This window comes from Xiphias gladius, chromosome 5 (assembly GCF_016859285.1).
Source record: "Xiphias gladius isolate SHS-SW01 ecotype Sanya breed wild chromosome 5, ASM1685928v1, whole genome shotgun sequence".
Taxonomy (NCBI): Eukaryota; Metazoa; Chordata; class Actinopteri; order Istiophoriformes; family Xiphiidae; genus Xiphias; species Xiphias gladius.
This window is the reverse complement of record NC_053404.1, coordinates 773,743-792,584: the sequence shown is the minus strand read 5'-3', so window position 1 is coordinate 792,584 and position 18,842 is coordinate 773,743. Positions and strand designations below refer to the sequence as shown.

The window sequence follows — 18,842 nt, the reverse complement described above, 5'->3', positions numbered from 1 at the left end:
CTTGCAGGACGTGCACTGTTTGTTACAATGGGTTGTAGAGATCAACATGCCTCGACCAGGTGGAAGAGTCCGAAGCCGTTTACAAGCCGTAAAATATTTAGAATAAATTCTAAACTCCTTTTTTCAAAGGTTTTTCTCTACAACACTTTTGTTGTTTATAATTTTTTTGGATGCTTAACAGAAAAGGCAGCAGCTGCTCTTCCTGGGGAATGAACCAAAGAGGTACACAGTGTCACGTAGTCCTCCCAGCATACGCTAGTTTAGTGGCACTGAAGTGAGGAGCCAAGCCATGAGCCACGTCTAATGCCTCACACGACTTTGCAATGCTCGTTAATGGCGACTAGGGGGCAGATAAGCTGTCAGCGAATGAATGAATGAATGAATGAATGAAGTGGAAGGGTAGATGTGCTGTAGCTTTCATGTTTAACATAAAAACAGTCAGCGTCATCCGAGTCTTGTTATCCTCTCCGCTTGAACACAGGATCCACAACGACCAGTGTTCTTGCCATACATCAGCTAAAACAGCAGAGCGATGAGCAGCAGGGCCATGAGTCTGAGCGTGCAGACATTCATTTAGAAGCCCCAGTTTCATCCCGCCCTGTCTCCTTATTGCATCCACCGTGATTTCTGCTTTTCTCAACGGTGCTCGAGGACTCGCGGCCACCGGCTGATGACTTATTCTCCCAGAGGATCAGCGTTATGAGAGTTAGGGAGGGTTAGTGAAATGGCCATCCCCAGAGCCCAGATTGACAGCACATTATTAAAAAAGGTGACACACACACACACACACACACAGGTGCTCATCCAAAACCTGCTCACACACTCCTCAAAGCATCCCCACACACATTCATGATGACACAAGAGCACGCATACACTCGCTCCCCGCAAGTGATGAAAAACAGTCTTAGTATAAAGTGCATTATTATACTCTGTCTTGGAGGGGAAAAAATCCATAGTGTAATAAAGCTGTGAAAAATCTATAGGAATGCAAGGCAATCCCTCTTGAATGGAAAAAAATCTACATGGCTTACAGGAAAATCCACCTTGTGCTGTTTTGTAATTGTCAAGCTCATTCAACACCAACTCCAAAAGTCTCCTTGCCTCTCAATGTTTTTCCCCGAACCCAGCGAGCATATGGCAGCTCTGCGGAGACAAATTTGTCAAAGATGAAAATTTAATTAAGATTTAATTTCTTTTTACCATGCCCATCAAGTCGTCTGCCGTCATAAGGATATCGATGAATCACGATCCGGAGGGGGTGTGGAGTTAGGCGGGATGATATGTCACATTACAGTGGCGCTGCGTTGGGAGGGGAGAGGGAGCGGGAGCAAGAACGGGATTTAAAAAGTGATGAAGAAAGAAAAGGATGGCAGAGATAGAAGGAGGGGAAGTGGGCATCACTCTCTGTCACAGCTAAGTCAGCCTTCTGGGGCGGCTCTGTCTCTCTCACTTTCCCTCTCTCCATCTATGCCCCCCCCCCCACTCATTCCTGCTTCCTCCCTGTGTGTAGACAGAAGGAGAGGGATCAGTTTGAGAATTAACCATGGCAGTTAATTTCACTGTGGGGCTGAGGGATACTGAGGGAGATACAGGCCAGCGGTGGAGGGGGCAGAGCTGGGTGGCCTCTCAAAAGTTGATTTCAAATAGTTAAAATGAATCCTGAATGTTATATTAAAGGCAAAATCCCCAAATACACTATAAATGGATAACTGGAGCTGGGGAATGTGTCTGCATGCAGTGTGAAGTACTGTGTGTTGGGCGAAGAGACTCTGCCCAAAGTTGTTCAGGTCCAGCCTGCTTCAACTTCCTCTTCCTCTTCAACTTCACGCTCAACTATCGCTCTTACAGAGCTCGTGTTGGAAAGCGGCAGACAGTGCATACCTCAACGGAGGCAGAGCGATGCGCTAAACTCCACAGGAATTTTAGAATGTGTTTTAAAACTGCTTTTAAAGGAGCCGTCTGGAGATCATTTTTTCTTATATCAACAGTTATGACCCTGATATATCTTCTTCATCTGTTCCTAAGGGCTCCGTGATTGCTGATGAACATGAGCGCTGTAGTTTATTTTGAGTCGAAATTTATACACCGTTCTGCTGCCAGAAATACTCTCTGGTGCACTGAATACACATGGCTGAAAATAGTCCCCCACAAACGCACTGTTTACTCCTGTTTGGGAAATGTCTGCTAAAAACTGCAGTGCCCATCTGTTTTGGGATCAGTGTTATAGCCCAATCAGAGCCTAGAACCCACCCAGTTATCAAAAGTAAATTTCCTTTTTTTACATGAAAATAGTTGGATATGAGCGTAAATATTTGTGTACTGTAAAAATTGTAAAAATACATGTTTTTTTGGATAATGTTGGACAATATCACATTAGTCCTTGAAAGTTTTTTTTTATTGTTCTTAATGAGCTAAAACAGAAGAATAATTTGAATAGGAAGAAAAGGTTCAGCCTGGTTGTAATAAACTGAAATGATACTTGGTTTCGACTGGCATCGGTCATCAGTCATCGCACGTCGAGCCGAGCCTACGCAGCTGTCCCGTCTGTCTCAGTCCAACTAATTAGAGGAGATGAGTGGTCGATTCACTGAAATATAACTAAACTTTTCCTCGCCGGAAACTGCCCGAATGATCCCAACCTGTCCAAAACAATTTCTACCCACGTAATCGTATAAAAAGTAGCCCAACCTGTCAACACCGTTTCGGACATTACCGAGCCTTTAAAAAAAAAAAAAAAATGGTGGACACAACACACAGTGTTGGTTGTGGTGGATTGTTGACAGTGAGAAATCTATAGAGCAATGCCAGATTTATCCTGTAAAAGATGGAAGTGTTGGGGCACATCTGACCCCATCAGCAGGAAAACTGTGGTGAAATTAAATGTAATGTTGGAATGTTGGAAACAGACTAATGAAAACTTGAATTAGCCATATGCATGGAAACTGATACATTATTCATTTCAAATCCCTCTGCAGACAGCCAACTTTATAGTTATTCCTCCAACTGAAAATGCATTCTGACCTCATCCAGGATTAATTTTTTTACATATGTGCAAATGAAAAAACGAACACCATTGAAAGACAAGCTGAGATTGTTCAAAAGGAAAGAGAGAAGCTGTTCAAGGTTGTGAGGGCTGTGACCTGTCTGTGCATGGTGACATTAGCAGTGAGGTTCTGCGCAGTGGCAAGAAAAAGTGTTTGAATCAGTGACAGTGATCAGTGGTTTTCTGTGGTGATTGTTAATAAATGATCTAAGTCACAAGCTCAGACAGACACAATGTGCTTAAGTTGACTAACACTCAAACAATATAATCTCTTGTGTCTCTACTGAACACACCCATTAGACATTCACAGTGCTGTTGGGAGAGGTCAGTGAACCCTTGGATTTAAAAACTGGCCGACCCTCAAACCAGAGCTTCCGGTAGCTGCGGATCAGACCTGCACGGGGTTCAGGAGCAACGTTGGACCGTTCTTCCTACAGAGCTGCTTCAGCTCAGACATATTCTCAGGACGTCTGGTGTGAACGGCTCTCTGAGCTCGTTCCACACCATCTCTGTTGGGTTAAGGTCTGGACTCTGACTGGACCGGTCCAGACGGCGAATTTTATCACATCAACAATTCTTGATCCTAAGTCTGCTGAGACCTTTTCCTGCGAAACATGTTGAGGAGCAGCGGGGTTTTTTAGTGGTCTGACGGTTTGACTGACACTTCTGTTTGACTGATTGGTGCCACTATTTAGACTCTTTCAGAGAGATCGTGTAATCAAAAAATGTAATGCTCAAATCTATTTGAACAAATCATGTAGTAGTGAAACAGGGTCTTTCTTTTTTTCCATGTAACTGTCTTCAGGAAAAAAAAAGGCCTCATTTGCTCAGTTTGTATCTGGATAAGATGAATAGATTTCCTTGTCAGGGCAGGATTAGGAAATACTTGTTCAGATTTAGCTGGAGCCAGCCTCCGAGTTTATGGATCTCCTTTGATCAAAGCAGTAAAAGGCATGGACATGCAGTGGATTTCACTATAATGATGCATCCCCAGCCTGGAACCAAGATCCACATCAGCCCTCCTCCATCCCACAGAAAAATCCTCTATCTCCTGCGTCCCAGATGGAAAGAAGCACTGTCACATCAGGAGCTGACAGTTTCAGTAACAGCAGATATTATTTTATATGGCTTACAAATTGCATTTTTCTGCTACAGTCATGCTCTAATTAGCGTGCATTAATGCAGAGCTAGCAGATGCTTCAGCCTGATTATCAGCCCTCCGGTCCAACTGCGAGGTGCTGATCGTGGAAATGTGATCACACTCGTTTGCACAGACGCACATACACAAATTTGGGTATTTCCGATTAATCTTCCCACTTGCAGAGGAAGTACATACATATTTCAATGGTGAGACCTAATCCCAAAGGAACTGATAATGCCACTGTACAGCGAGTCTCATTCTTTTGTGAATGAGCACAAACAACCATTAGTGTATTACATGTATATGGGTCTCCAACATCTGTTCCCTGTATTGTGTCGGCTTTGACTGTAATTTGTATGGTTTCCACAAACATATAGCAAACTGCCTTCGAAAATCTCTTGTTTTTAGGTGTATCATGGCCATTAAATGGTTAAATGAGCCCTGGGTAGCATATTACTAGCTAATGCATCAGTGTAATCACATTACTCCGCACACTGTTTTAGTAATGAAGCACTAATGCAGCACCGTTCTGACCAAGTTACTGTTATTAAACTGGTGAAAATATCCATCACTTGATGAGAGAGAAGAGGCTATTTCATTTGAGTGTCCCCTTTAAATCTAAATACAGTGGGGCTCTGTGTAAAAAGGGAGTTTTATTTCACCAGACTCAAAGCTCTGCTGTGTGTTCACTCAGTGCCTCGCCTTTATGCTTCTACACGCGTAAACACGCGTGCTGTGCGCACATAGCTTCACTTCCACCTTCGCCCACTCATTTCTGCTGTTATTCCTTTTTCCACAACTATTTGAATTTCCATTTTTCCCCATTCTCTTTCTTTTTTCTCTGTAAAACTCATTGCCCGTTGTTTTGCATCCTCTCATCGTGTTGCTCTTTCTGCCCTCGTTCCAAACCACCTTTGTTTTCTTTCCCTTCTTCGTCTTCTCTGCCTCCGCCTGCTCTCGCTCCATCTCTTGGTTTTGTTTCATGATCGCGTTCTCTCTGTCTCTCTCTCTCTCTCTTTCTCTGTCTCTCTCTCTGTCTCTCTCTCCCCCAGAACACCCCAACCACCCCAGAGACTGAGCTTGTTTACTCTGTCTTTTCCACATCTCGGCTCTGTGCGGCGGTGACGGTAATCTTTCTTTCAAATATTTGTTTCTTCCATCTCCGGATTTTTTTTCCCTCCTTCCCCCTTTTCTGCCACCGCTGACGTACACCTCATTCCACCCATGAAACCTTAAACTGTGCTCCTTCCAACTTGGCTCCTGGGCACTTTAAGACTTGCCACCTTCAATTCAGATCTACACACTGAGAGCGAGCCAACGAGCCGGGCGCACCGGCAAGGCAAGCCGTAATTTTACTCTTGAGGAATTCAATCAAGTTGCATGCCGTGTGCTTTGTTTTGTGGCAGCCTTTCCTCTGCTAACCAGTTAGCAACGCCTGTCACCATCACTGGGCTCCACATAGCCAAAGAGCTCCAGATGATGATGGATTGCTATAAAATGATGGCAGCCAGGGAAAGTAATTACCAACTTCGCCTGTGGTGGAAATTCAGCAGATAAGCCCCTTCCCAGAGTAGTCCAGGTAGCGCCGAGGCAAACACACACGTCGAAGGTCAACGCAGAACGGATACTGAGAGAGACAATGTAATGAGGCCCGCAATCACACACACACACACACAGACACGCACACAGACACACTGACTTCCGCACCAGCAACTGAATGTGGTCTTGACAGTAGAATCTAGGAACCATGTGGCACATTTGTCCTTTCTTTCTGTACATGTGTGGACACACTGAGGGTGAAGAAATGACAGATTAGCTTGTTCAGAGAGGGAATGGGATGTATGCCAAAGAGTTAAAGCCCACAGATCCATGGGAGAACATTTCATTATGGGCTTCCTGATAATCCATTAGCAAGGTTACAGTGATGGTCTTGGACGGTTGACAGCAAAACTGGGACTGAACCAGCGGAGTATGAACGTCAAGCAGTGGGACTTGGAACCGCGCTGCTCCGTGGAGTGGCATTTATTGTAAATCAGACGATGCCCCACGTGACTCCGGCTCTACTGTATTTTAACACCCACATGTGTGTGTGTTTGGGTCGCATGTGCTGAGCCCACGTGCACACGGATCATCTTCGGTGAATCGCACACCCCTCGGAGATCGTGTCCATCACCCAGCGGCTCGCAACCATGATCCCCGCACAGCTCCTGAAAATCAACGGAGCGCACCGTCAACATGAGCGCCTCCTAAGGCTCTTCCTGTGCGATAGGACCAAATTAGATCACGGCCGTGCCCCGTAATGGCGAGGCCAGGCAGGTGAACAGGATTGGAAATGACGCTGATTGAAAATTAATCGAATGACCCGACATGGGATCCCGGACATCTGCTCGAACCCCACAGGTTGTTGACAGAGCGGCGAATACTTACACTGACAGGCCATTGGTGTTCCAGATCATGACCCGGAAGAAACAAAGTCAACAAAGTGCCAAAGTGTAATTTATCAAATGAGCACACACTTTGATTGACACTTAACTTCTTTGAATAAAACATGATTTATATTACAAGTACATTATATTTACATCAGGAACAGGAGGGACGATACACTGCAGTGCATAATGAATACAAGTAGATGAACACACCATATGCACCCGCAAGTAATTTACATGCAGCAACTACTTTACAACGTGTAAATAAAAAACGACATTCTTCATAACGCTGATACAAACATCATGGTATTTTGAGGTGTGACGGGTTCAGCACTCGCGTGCTCACCATTGCTGGTGTTTCTTTGACATTTAGCTCAAAGCAAACAGCAGTCAGGTACAGTCGCCACAGTGCAGCACTTTGTGAAGATTTTCTCCGTATGAACACTGTTGTGAAGAATACTCTCTCCGCTAAAACTGTGAACTTACCGTTGGGTGTTGCACACTAACGGAAGTCTGCACCATCATAACAGGAGATGTCACCGCTCTCTCTCTTCAGCTTTGCATCTATATCGCTCTCCATTTATTTGTTGTGGGTCCTTTGCCAGTCTTCAAGACTAGATGTAGATAGTGCCTGTGTATTATTGCTCCGCCAGCTGCTTCACTGGGCCCTCTTTAGCACTGCATTACCGTTTTTTGTTTTTTTTTTTTTTCTCATTTACAATTCAGTTACAAAGCTAAAAACACTTCCAGTCTCACAAATTCTAATTTGTGAATAACTGGAAGAACTTTGAAAATGTAGGTTTGGCTCAGCAGTGTATGCCTAAGGAGATGCATGTGTAAGGAGATGATAATGGTGTCCATATCTGGTATAACAATGCAGATTGGCACATGGGTATATGACGTGAATAAATGGTCACAATTTACATGTGCTAACCCCGCCACACCTGTCGAGCGTTCCATTTTCTCAGCTTACAATAATAACTAGGGCACATCTGGTTGGTCCTAGGAACAGTCCTGGTAGTCCTGTTCCTAAATTGGAACAGTATGTTTTTCACTTTGTAACATCGCTAGAGAAATGACATTTGAGATAAGGACTAACCACTGTGTTGGTTGCAGCTACCTTGACCCCTGAACTCTGATAGCATCCGGGATCGACTTCCAGGTGCTTGACCACCCCGACAAGAATGAGATGCTGAAAATAGATAATTAATGCTGGACATTCGGTCATATAAAAAAAATATCTGGGTAGCTGCATTCCAACAGATACTGGCGTTCTTCAAAAAACCCATGAGTCAGGCAGTAGGTAATTATGTATGTGACCTGAGTTAGACGTGGAGTATTTAGTTTTCACTGTCTGCTTTTCACTGTGCTATTGTATCAGTATGTAGTGTGACACCAACGCTGCCAAATCAAGCTGTACTTGGTGATTAAGGTGACTGTGATTCAGATTGTCCTCGTCCTTCCTGTCTCCCGGTTAGCATCTGCCCACCCGCTTGAGGTTTGACATCCACGTATCTTTGCCTCCGTATGTCAGCATAGCCTCCTGGAATTCACAGCTCTCAGACAGGTCACAGCTTTGGCTCCTAAATACGGCTGGCAGGCAGAGATCAGAGGAAGAGTGATTGAATGACAGGAGTTTCATCAAAGTCCAAGTACACCGACACACACACACACACACACACACACAGAGTCAGGAAATCCTCATGCTTCCCCTGAGTATTTGTGGATATTTCGTGACAGCTCCATTAGATGAAAGGACCCACCAGAAATCCTGCATAGATGCCTGCTTGCCTCCTCAGTGAGCAGGAGAGGAAAATAGAGCCCTTTTTATTTCATTTCTTCTTCTGTAGTTTACATGGGCACATTTCTCCCATTGCCCAGCATGCCTCCCCTCCTTTTTGTGGGCAGACTGCCTTATTGAGGGCAGGGGGGAAAGAGTGAACGGGAGGGAGCTGGTGTCTGAGAACGAATGCCGGCCAAAAATACACCACCGGCGTGTTCGCGTTCCTTTGAAGAATACAGACTCAACCGGAGAAAAATGGCAAAGCGTTTTCTAACATTGTCTGAGCTCGATGGTGTCTGAAGTCGCCACAAATGCGAACGAGCGTGCCATTCATATTTACAGACCTAATTAATACCCAAACCAAGACGTCGGTGGTTGGATCAGATGGCAAAATGGCTGGCGCAGAAGGCTCTGAACGTCTGGGTCTCGGTCTCGGTCTTCTCAAACAACCAGCCAGTGTCCTGGTGTCGGAGATATCCGGTCACCACAGGGATGAGACGCACTGTATTTTCTGAGCAGTGGCTGTCTGGCACAAGGGATTGCTTGATGGGTAGGATAAGACATGACCTCCTTTGGTGTCAGAGGCAGAGTTTGTCATCTATGATGCCATTTGATATGTTGTGTGTGTGTGTCTGTGTGCGCACCAGAATTCTGCCTTACGTGTCGTATGCTAACACATATTTTAAAGACTGAGGTGTTGAGAAGCATCTTAAAGCAGCATGCGACTTTTAAACTTTAAATAACGACAATATTATAGTCTCTGGCTGTCTTTGAGCCTGTTGTGAGCCCAGAATTAGTTTTTCAGAGAAGTTGGGGTATTTTATACCCTTTGCTGTGAGACAGGGCAGCAGTGACCTTTTCTGCCACCGCTAACAGCAGGAACATCAAAGCAGAAATAATGAAGGAAACCAGAAGAAACCAAACAAGGGTGCAGCTAAACATGCAGCAGACACCCCTTTCGAGTCGTGGCGAACACTAGCACTAGCACTCAGACCATACAGCTCATCATGAGGAAGCGGGACTCACGGTGTACTTCTAGTCTCAAAGGGAAATGTTGCAGTTGTTGCCTAAAACCCAGTCATATGCCTTAATTTAAATTGTTCTTTTTCTCTTCCTCTCTTGCAGGTATTCCTAATAACATTGGTCCAGTTAGTAAGTAAACAGTTCCAAAGGAACTATATGAATGCCTGATGCTTTGCTTTGCCTAATGTGTCACCCTTCACCATGAACTTGGTGCCAAGTGTTCATTTCTGATTCCAATCTTCATACGAAAGATCGCTCAACAATCACTGAATAACCTTTTTTTTTTGGGGGGGGGGTTATAGAGAAGATAACCATATCTATCTATATTGTCATGATGTGCACATATTAATTTACTTTACCCAGACTCAATTCAACCAGATAACACTTGCCTGCCTGTGCATGCTGAACGTCATTTGTTTTTTTGGGGTTTTTTTGTTTTTTTCCCCTCTCCCCCATACATTATAAATAAATGGCATCTAGACTTTATTAAAGTGCCAAGACCTCTCTGGCAGTATAATGTCACAGGAGGTCATTTTAATATAGGCCACAAGCGCCTCGGCTGGTATTATCTTCGTCAACCAGTAGCCCCTCAGGAGGAGGAGGAAGAAGGGAGGTGCCATGACTCGAGTTACCGCTGCCTGGAAGGCTGGGTGACGCAGGATTTATAGGACTGTATTGAACAAGTCAAAGTGCATTCACAGCCTGGCTCAATTCTTCTTAATCTCTTCTCTCATTGTCCTATTTTTCTGAATCTCCTCTGTGCACCAGATTGATCAGCAAAGTGCCCCCCTCCCTGTCCAATCCTGGACCCACATAGGTTGGCTGGTTAAAGAGACATGCAAGTTTTTCATGAACTTGCCCAGTGCTAAACTTACCTGTTAAGTGATGATAAACACCAAAGCCATGAGGAGTTTCGATTGTCGGCTCTGGTGCCCCATGCTAACGCTGCAGCATACACTGGAATGAGTCATGGAAGTCCACTGGCTTCTTCCAAAGTTTATCGGCCATGTGTTTTTTGCGGCTTTTATGAAACTGTTTGTAGATTTAGACGTACAATTTTTATAAAGATAGATTATGAAATCAGTATCACTTTGTGTCATAGTTTGAGTAAGTTTCACCCATCACCCGTACGAAACATTTTCAAATCCAGAGAATGTCAAGTTAATTACCATCGAGCTTAAATACATAGTTCGATATACGCTTTCTTGCTGGGAGTTTTGATGAGAGGACTGGTACCACTCTGATATATCTGTCCGCTAAATATGCTGCTGAAACCGGGAGACTGTTAGCTTGGCTTAACATAAAGACTTGAAGCAGGGGGGAAACAGCTAGCCTGGCTCTGTCCAGAGGATTGAAAAATAAAAATTCCTGCCAGCACGTCCAAAGCTCACTAATTAACACGTCCTGTCTTTTTTATTTATTCTGAACAAGAACCAAAGTGTAAAGAGAGACCAGTTATCTGTTTCCCCCATGTTTTAAGTGTTTGTCTCCTGGTTTCAGCTGCACACTTAACAGACACGAGAGTGCTCTGGATCATGCTAGTGGCTTTTTTTCACTCAACATCCAGTTTATGCTCAGGTGTTGCCCTTGTCAAGTTTTACCAAGGGACGAATGCAAACGACAGACACATTTGTCGCGTTTTGATCATTCAAGGGCTAAGATGACCGCCGGGCAAGTTTCCCAAAACGTGCTGTGAGGGATGAAGGTTGGAGACAGACTGTTCCCAGGTGGTTTTTAATCAGGCTTCAGAGTGGTGGCTTACATAGGAAGTGAACACAGGTTGTAAAGTCTGATGCTATGTCATGAATCAGAAATGGACGTGTGGCCAAGAAGACAAAACCACCACCCTCCCTCCCCTGCTAATCTCCCACCGCTTGCCTCCTCCACCACCTCCTCCCACCTTAGAAATTCCACCCCGTGCATGGCCTGCCTAGAGCTTGGTGTGTGTGTGCATGCTCTTCGTACACGCTGTACTGTATATACATGCATACATATTCACATCAGTCCTCCTTGTCCCATCCAAGATGCCAGGCCAGACCATGTCCAACGGCTGTCCTCTAATCCTTTATGGGGAGAGTGTGCTTGCTGATAAGTGTGTGATTGTGTGCGTGATTGTGTGTGTGTGTGTGTGTTGGTTGGAGGGTGGGCCGTGTAGAAAGGACGCTCTGAAAACCCAAAGTCTTCACTTCTCATCCAGATTGGCCCACAGGGATTTAGAGTTCTCACGAGTGGCTGTCTTGTCACGGCAGCTTCTCGCACTCAAAACTAAACACCGGCTGTTTTTTAAGACTCACTGAAGAGGATGAGGCTGTTTCCAGTGCAAACACAAACCAAGTGTATGTCTGCGTCACTGAAAAAGTGAGAATAAAGTGGACAGAATAAAGGTTAGGATGTCCTTGAGGTTGTTAAACGGACGGGAAGCAGAGCTATTGTGAACAAAAAAGAAAGCATTGCACTCATGGCGTTGATTGAAGGTAATTGAATTCCTTATCGACTTTTCTCAATTCTATTTCAAGTTTATTAAGCCAGGCAGAATTGCCTAATGCAAACCATTAAAGTGAAATTAATATTGCAAAAAACAATTCTGGCTCTGCAAGATTGCATTTTATTATGAGTATGGCATTGATTAAAATCCGTCACCACTCATTTAGCTCTCCTTACCTGAATATTCCCCATAATAAAATAATTAATGGAACCAAGACGTGTATTACATCCAATCAACTGCCAACACGGAATAATTAAAAATGAACTTTACCAATCAGACTTTATAGATCCAGACAGTGCAGTTTTGCTCTAGCGTGTTTTATTTTTTTAATCAAATAATGCAGACGTTGTGTTGTTGTCATAGTTTAATTGTTCATGTCCTTGCCAGTCAGTTTTGTTTTTGAGCACACTAAACGCTTAACAGACAGATAAACATGCAGATAAAAAAGGAGCAAAATTCACAGTTTTGAAGCTGTAGGCCCTGAGTGTGAGCATTGATGTGGTGTGCCCTTTTTCTTAAGCTCCTCATTTGTTAATCTGTCGTTTTCAAAGAGCCTCTCATCAAGTGACTCAGGTGACTTTAACCCGCCGGAGATGTCACGGTCCTCACCGATGCCGGAATCCCCAAGCAGGATCAATTGTGGAACATTTTTTGGGGAGATGAAAAATGAAAGAAAAGAGTAAGACAGGAGATACTGCACGATAGTCTTTTGTTCAAATCAATGACTGGTAATGTTAGGTGGGTTTAAAAGTGATAGTCACAGTGTGTAGACATGCCAAGCTCAAAGCTAATGTATTATTAAATTCCAGTGCAGTTAAAAAAAAACCAAAAAAACCCATTCCTCCGTGTGGAAAAGGCATTTTCTCAAACGATTCCACCTCACGAAAAACAGTCTTATTCAGGGTAGTAGGCTTCTTGCCAGGACGCCACCGGAACGTTAATTACCCAAGATTGCATGATTCATGGAGTCAATAACAAAAGGGCAGAAAGATCAAGTGAAGAGATGAAAGGGCACAACGAGGAAACGTATCCGTATTCCTCCCTTTGCTTGAGTCCTCTCCATTTCCAACCACAAAGTATTTCCCTGACACGGAAATACCGACTTGTATGTAATTATGAGGTTATGCTTGCCACAGCAGTCCGTCATTCCGAGTCCCAACACCTGCTATTATTTATTTATTGTTATTCCTCCACCAGAAATGCGCTGTAATTAGATATTGATTACATGGTCGATGTGATGAATTAAACAAAATGCCCCCTAACGTCTTAATTTGCTATACATAGTTTAGACTCGCTTGCATTAATCATGACTCAATACTAAGTTTGAGAGGGTTTTATCTTTTTTTATTCAGTTTGTCACTCATCATTGTCATTGCCATAAACATACACATGCACAGCAAACCCATGGAAGTCACAAAACTTACATACAACGTCTCTCCAATGTCCTTTGAATGGGTCTTTGGATGCATTCTCTTTGCTCGTCCATGTCAGGCCTGCCCCATTGTATTTGCTGTTTCCTGATTTACCGATTTGAGTCTTGCTGGACATGTTCATGTCTCCAGTTGTGTGTGTCCACTACCACGTAGTCCCCCCGTTAGACCATCTGTAAAGTGCATCACACAAGTGCACGTGAATAACTGCTGGTTTCTCTCAATTGCACGCAGTTCGGCCGAATGTGTCATCCCTAGGTGTCGCTAACCGAAAAGAAGGTAGGCATCTAAGATTATGCAACAACTATGTTTTTTCTCAGTTACATTTACCTCGTGGTGTTTATATAGCCAGCAAAAAAAAGCCAACTCTTTGGTAGCTAAGAGGGTTTGTGGGTAGCATCCTCCCCCTTTCCAGTCTTGGTTATTTTCCTGACAAACCTGCTCGACTAACTCATGATAAAATGTCCTGGCTCCTTCAGTGGACGCTTGTGTATTCACGGGGCACTCATGTTGCCATTATCTTCTCAAACACGCAACGTGCACTGTACGCCTATGCATACACACTTGATTTTAATTAGGAGCAGAGCTTCCAGAGATTCTCAGGCCCATCCGAGCACATCAGGAAGAAAAGCAGGGGAGGTTTCACGGTGGCTTCATGCAGATTGATGTTAGGTTAGCGTAATCCAACTTGCTGATGTGATGTGCAGCCACCTCGCAGACAACTAGCGCGCAACCGCTCGGCTCTGTGTTTCCACCGCCGCAGCAGAGCGCGCACAGCGTATGTGCATGTGTCAGGGGCTTATGTCACCCGGTACAGTGGCAGAGGCTGAGCCTATTACTTCTTTTTTCCACTGTTTGTTTTATGACCGGAAAGGAATGGAAGGATTGATGTGTTCACTGCGAGCCTCTTTCCTTACGCACGCTTCTGTGCACAAATTTATTGGGTGAAAATTCTTCGCTGGCCTCTACCGAGGTGGAGAGTAGTTTGTCAGGGGACGGTTTCTGTCTGGGGAAACACACATAGAGGCCCGTGAATTCTACAAAGCACTTAGTAATGAAATGAAGCATGAAAGAGGAACCGTAATATTTGAATTGTTCGGCATCTAAGGCATTTGCAACAGATGCTGCTACATGCGGCCAACTTCACTTGGCAATGTCACTCCTTATTTCCCAGTGCCATCATTCATCATTATTGCGTATGTTTCTTTTTCCTTTTTTATTTTTTTAAATTTTTTTACAGTTACACTTATTATTAAACATGATGCTCAGTATTCTTAATTCTCTGACATTACATGTTTTGTGTTTAATTGCAATATCATGTTTTTTTGTTGTTGTTGTTGTTGTTTGTTTCTCCTTTTAATTTGTCTAGTAGCTCCTCAAGTTGCGTTGTCCACTGCCCCCTCTGTCCACGTTGCAAACAGCAAGCGAGGTAGGAGCTCTGGAATTCATCGAATACATTGCCCCCCAGACGACCCCCACGCCTCACTGCTCTCACTGTATGACCTGATGTGTCTGTGTAACTGTAAGCCCCCTAACCCTGCAACACTAACCCAATGCAAGAGCACTCTGTATCCATATCTCCAGCTCCGTGCTGGACTGATGGGTCTCACTGTAGAGGGCACGCTGAGGATCCATCCGTCTAAGGAATAGTTTCTAAACACTCTAAAAGTCCCCTGGAATCGTATCTTTTTCAGTGCAAATAAAGTGGGTGTTTGAGCCTACAACTATTTTTGGGGAATGCGTTTCCGAGACTCGAGACTTTTTACTCCTCAGGCGTGCATGATTTATGACCTCAGCCTATTTCTAGAAAGGAGAGATGATTTGTCTTGTGACAGTATGTCTATGAGAGTGAGCTATCTAATGAAGTGTGCTTACACTCGGGCAGGACTTTCTGCTTCAGGTGAAAGGTGGAGTGGACTAGACTTGCTGCCCCTTCATTTCCTAGCATTGTCGGACTGTTAGCGGCCAGACAGAGAGACTTGACCTCATTACAGGTCCTTAATAACCACGATCCCTTGGACGAAAGCCCCATGCGCCACCGCCCCTGTTCTGGATCCGTGAGTGGGCTTTCTGTCCAGGCGGCTGCCAGTGAGGCTTAAGGGTCACATCTGTCTGTACGGAGACACATGGTGTCAGTGGTCACTCAGTGGTGCGGCGGACTTATCCTCACTCGCAGAGAGAGCTGAGCCGGGGCTGCCCCCTCCCATCATCATAGATGATGATGGGATCTATCATAGATGGCAGCGTGAGGTTTTGCAGTCCTGCTACAACTCCATATTTCTAATTTAGCATGACATGACAACACTGCAAGGCAGGCGATGACACACTCCCCCAACTGCAGTTCACCGTACACTCGCTTGCCTTGCTGATCGCTGTCCGAAGAAGTCGGGTTGCCCTCAAAAACACCTACTAGCTACTTTAGACATGCTTGTTTGGCGAGTTAAGGGTTTCTTGAAATTTATCAGACATTTCATTAAACTTGTTTGCGACATGAAGCGGCATTAAAAGGTTTCATCTCATCCTCTCTCTCTTCACTTCAAACCAGATAGACACTGACAATTAAGAGCTCAATTCCACAAAAAAAAGGTCCATTTTTGAAAGATCCATTTCATTCATGGTTTGACCTGCCCTACGCTGTGTGGTGTTCCCGATGTGACCGTCTCTCTGTGCCATCATTTCAGAGCCTCCCTCGCCTCGTGTTGTGGTGTGCTTGAAGTGATGTGACCTCTCTGAGTCCTACTAACTCAGTGCTTTTTCTAACTCTGGCTGTGCCCATGCCAGACTGATCATGAACTGCCCTCCCTCTCATCACTTCCACAACACCCCCTTCTCCTCCCTCAGAGCGCAGTCTCCATCTTTAACCTTGCATGCCATAATGCCTCGCTCATGTTCTTGCTAAGCCCACCGCTGTAGCACTCGCAGCAACAGCAACAGTTTCTACACTCCCTACTGCGTCTCTCTCTTTCTTTTTCTCTCCTTTCTCGGTTCTCTTCCCTTCACACTTCCTCTCTCTCTCTGCAAGACTGCGAATGCTTCGGCCACTCCAACCGATGCAGCTACATCGAGCTGCTAAACACCGTCATTTGCGTGAGCTGTAAGCACAACACTAGGGGCCAGCACTGCCAGCTGTGCAAGCTGGGCTACTACCGCAATGCTTCGGCAGAACTGGACGATGAAAATGTGTGCATAGGTTAGTCCCCCACCTGGCCCCCTTCACTGCCACCCTGCTTTCACACAAACACTTTCCCCACCTCACCTCCTGTCTCTGACTTGTCACCGGGGAAAGTGTCACATTTCATCCCCCACCGTGTCGTCACCTTTGCACCCTCCGGCCTCCATGTCTTCCTCTTTTGCTTCTTCTGCCTTCGCACAATGGCGTCACTCATTAACCTCGTTGTCAGAATGAGTTTTATGGAGGACACCAGTCACTCAGCTTTACTCAGACACACAGTAACTTGAAGCTCAAGTGGTTTTCATTCATACTTTCAGGTATGGTATTAATAATGAGTTGGGGTTAGCTTGTATGTATTGATGTTGTCCGTTACAGTTGGTTTCTAGCTGCTAGCTTGTAGTTAAGTGGCAAAAATTGATTCAGGAATTGATTTAAATGCTAAAATGATCTGATTTGCAGATGTATATATGAATAATAAACGTAGCATATGCACAAACTAATGGAAATAACTAAAGTATGAAAAGGGAATATGTTGGGCCTAGCATTTAGAAATGTGCTGATGCTTTATGGTCAGAGGAGCTCATTTTGAAATGTATCCTCATCCGGCTGTGGGAAGGCTTTGATTTGTGACCACTGTTTCATTTTTGAAGTATTCGTTCGTGATTTTCAACACAAATACCCTTCCCACATTGAAGGAATAGTTTGACGTCTTGGGAAATTCGCTAATCCGCTTTCTTGCTGAGAGTTAGATGAGAGGAATGGATACCAATCTTGTGTCTGCATGGTAAATATGAAGCTAGAGCCAGCAGCCCGTTAGCTTAGCCTAGCATAAAGACCGGAAACAGTGGGGAAGCAGCTAGCCTGGCTCTGTCCGAAGGAAAAATAAAATGTACCAACCAACACTTCTAAAACTCCCTAATTAACACGGTACATGTGCGTTGTTTAATCCGTACAGAGCTGAACAGTAGAAGTGGCTCGGACAGAGACAGGCCAGCTGTGTCCCTCTGGTTCTCACCTTTATACCGGTGTTCCCCAAAACGTCACCATTTAAGTAACTGTGTCACTTGTGAGCAAGAAGTACGTCATTTTACTCTGTAGCTTGTAACCTTATGCTTCTCTAAAAACTGACACGTAAAATTACAGACTACTAATTGGTCTTCAGCACAATCAGTTCAATGAATTTGATCGTCGTTGCGATGCCAGGAGTTAAAGGCCAGTTTCATCGGGTGTTTCTGTTATTTTGTCCATGACCTTCATGCAGGCATTCCAACTCTGCATCGTCTGTTTTTCTTATGTGTAGAAACGTGGGGTAATTACATTTCGCACGGTTCCTAAGGCAAGAGTTTGGTTCCCTCTCGGATTCTTTAGCTGGCATGTGGAGTGTGAGCTCACAGCGCTCAGTGCCAGGTGCATTTGCGAGTCCTGGGGGGGGGGTCTGACAGGCAACAAGAGTTCTGAGAGAAATGTCGCAGGGAAGTCACGCCGCCAGTCAGAGGTGCCACGCGAGTGCATATGTCATATACATGAAATGGCCTCAGGAGTAGCAGCTGAAACCCGTCACAAGGCGTTAAGAGTTGCTGAGGCGTTACCTCGTGCCAAACCCGCCGTCACCCTGCCTCTCTCTCCCTGACCCCCCTCCCCCCGTTTGTCACTTGCCATCTCCTCTTGCCTGACCCCCAGATGTCACCCGGGTGCAGCCACGTGCAGCCAACACTGCCACAGAAGGTGCGATGTGATGGTCAGGGACTGTCAAAGTAGGTGTCACTTTGACTGCAGAGTGCTCCAGTTGCTGTGGAAAGCTGGAAGGTCAGCTGAGCGTAGGACACTAAAGACTCGACAGGTTGGCTTTCTTTTTTCAGAGTAGGTGTTTTAAAGGAAATTCCAAACTAATCACAGCTCAAGACCATTCTCTTCTGTTAATGGTAAAGAGGCATTTGAAGGTTATATCAAATTCTTAGAAAGGAATGTAACTACGAAGGATAACATTAAGTATGTTCATCCATTTGAAAATTAGAGGGAATCAAAGAACATGTTACAACAATGCCCATTTCAATGTACTGCACTCTCATTCCTCTAAACCCTTTACAGCCCAATCTCTCTGTCTTCTTTTCATTTGCCATCATCCGTCCGGCTCATCACATTTCCGGTCTCTTCTGTCCATCTTTGTCCTTCTCTATCTGTATGAATGAATCCGATTTTGGAAAAGCATGTGCAGATTAGCCCATTATGTCCACCGTAAATCAGAGCTACTGGTAATGCATTGCATATTTGCTCATTGCACGTTGTATACCTGTATAAGAGTAAAATATCTTTTAGAGTAATTACAGATATGCCACAAT

At 44.7% G+C, this 18,842-nt stretch overlaps 1 protein-coding gene across 3 annotated transcripts in view; it reads left to right on the top strand.

Moving 5' to 3' along the window:
• The window catches only part of ntng1a (netrin g1a), a 268,615-nt gene that overhangs the window by 240,609 nt on the left and 9,164 nt on the right, over positions 1-18,842 (top strand). For 2 of the 3 annotated variants that reach the window (XM_040126781.1, XM_040126782.1), the window contains 3 exons: positions 9,519-9,545; positions 13,566-13,610; positions 14,701-14,760. The exons of the other annotated variant lie outside the window; for it this stretch is intronic. In XM_040126781.1, coding sequence (XP_039982715.1) covers positions 9,519-9,545; positions 13,566-13,610; positions 14,701-14,760 — 132 coding nt within the window. The remainder of the gene's footprint in view (positions 1-9,518; positions 9,546-13,565; positions 13,611-14,700; positions 14,761-18,842) is intronic. 3 annotated transcript variants of the gene reach the window in all.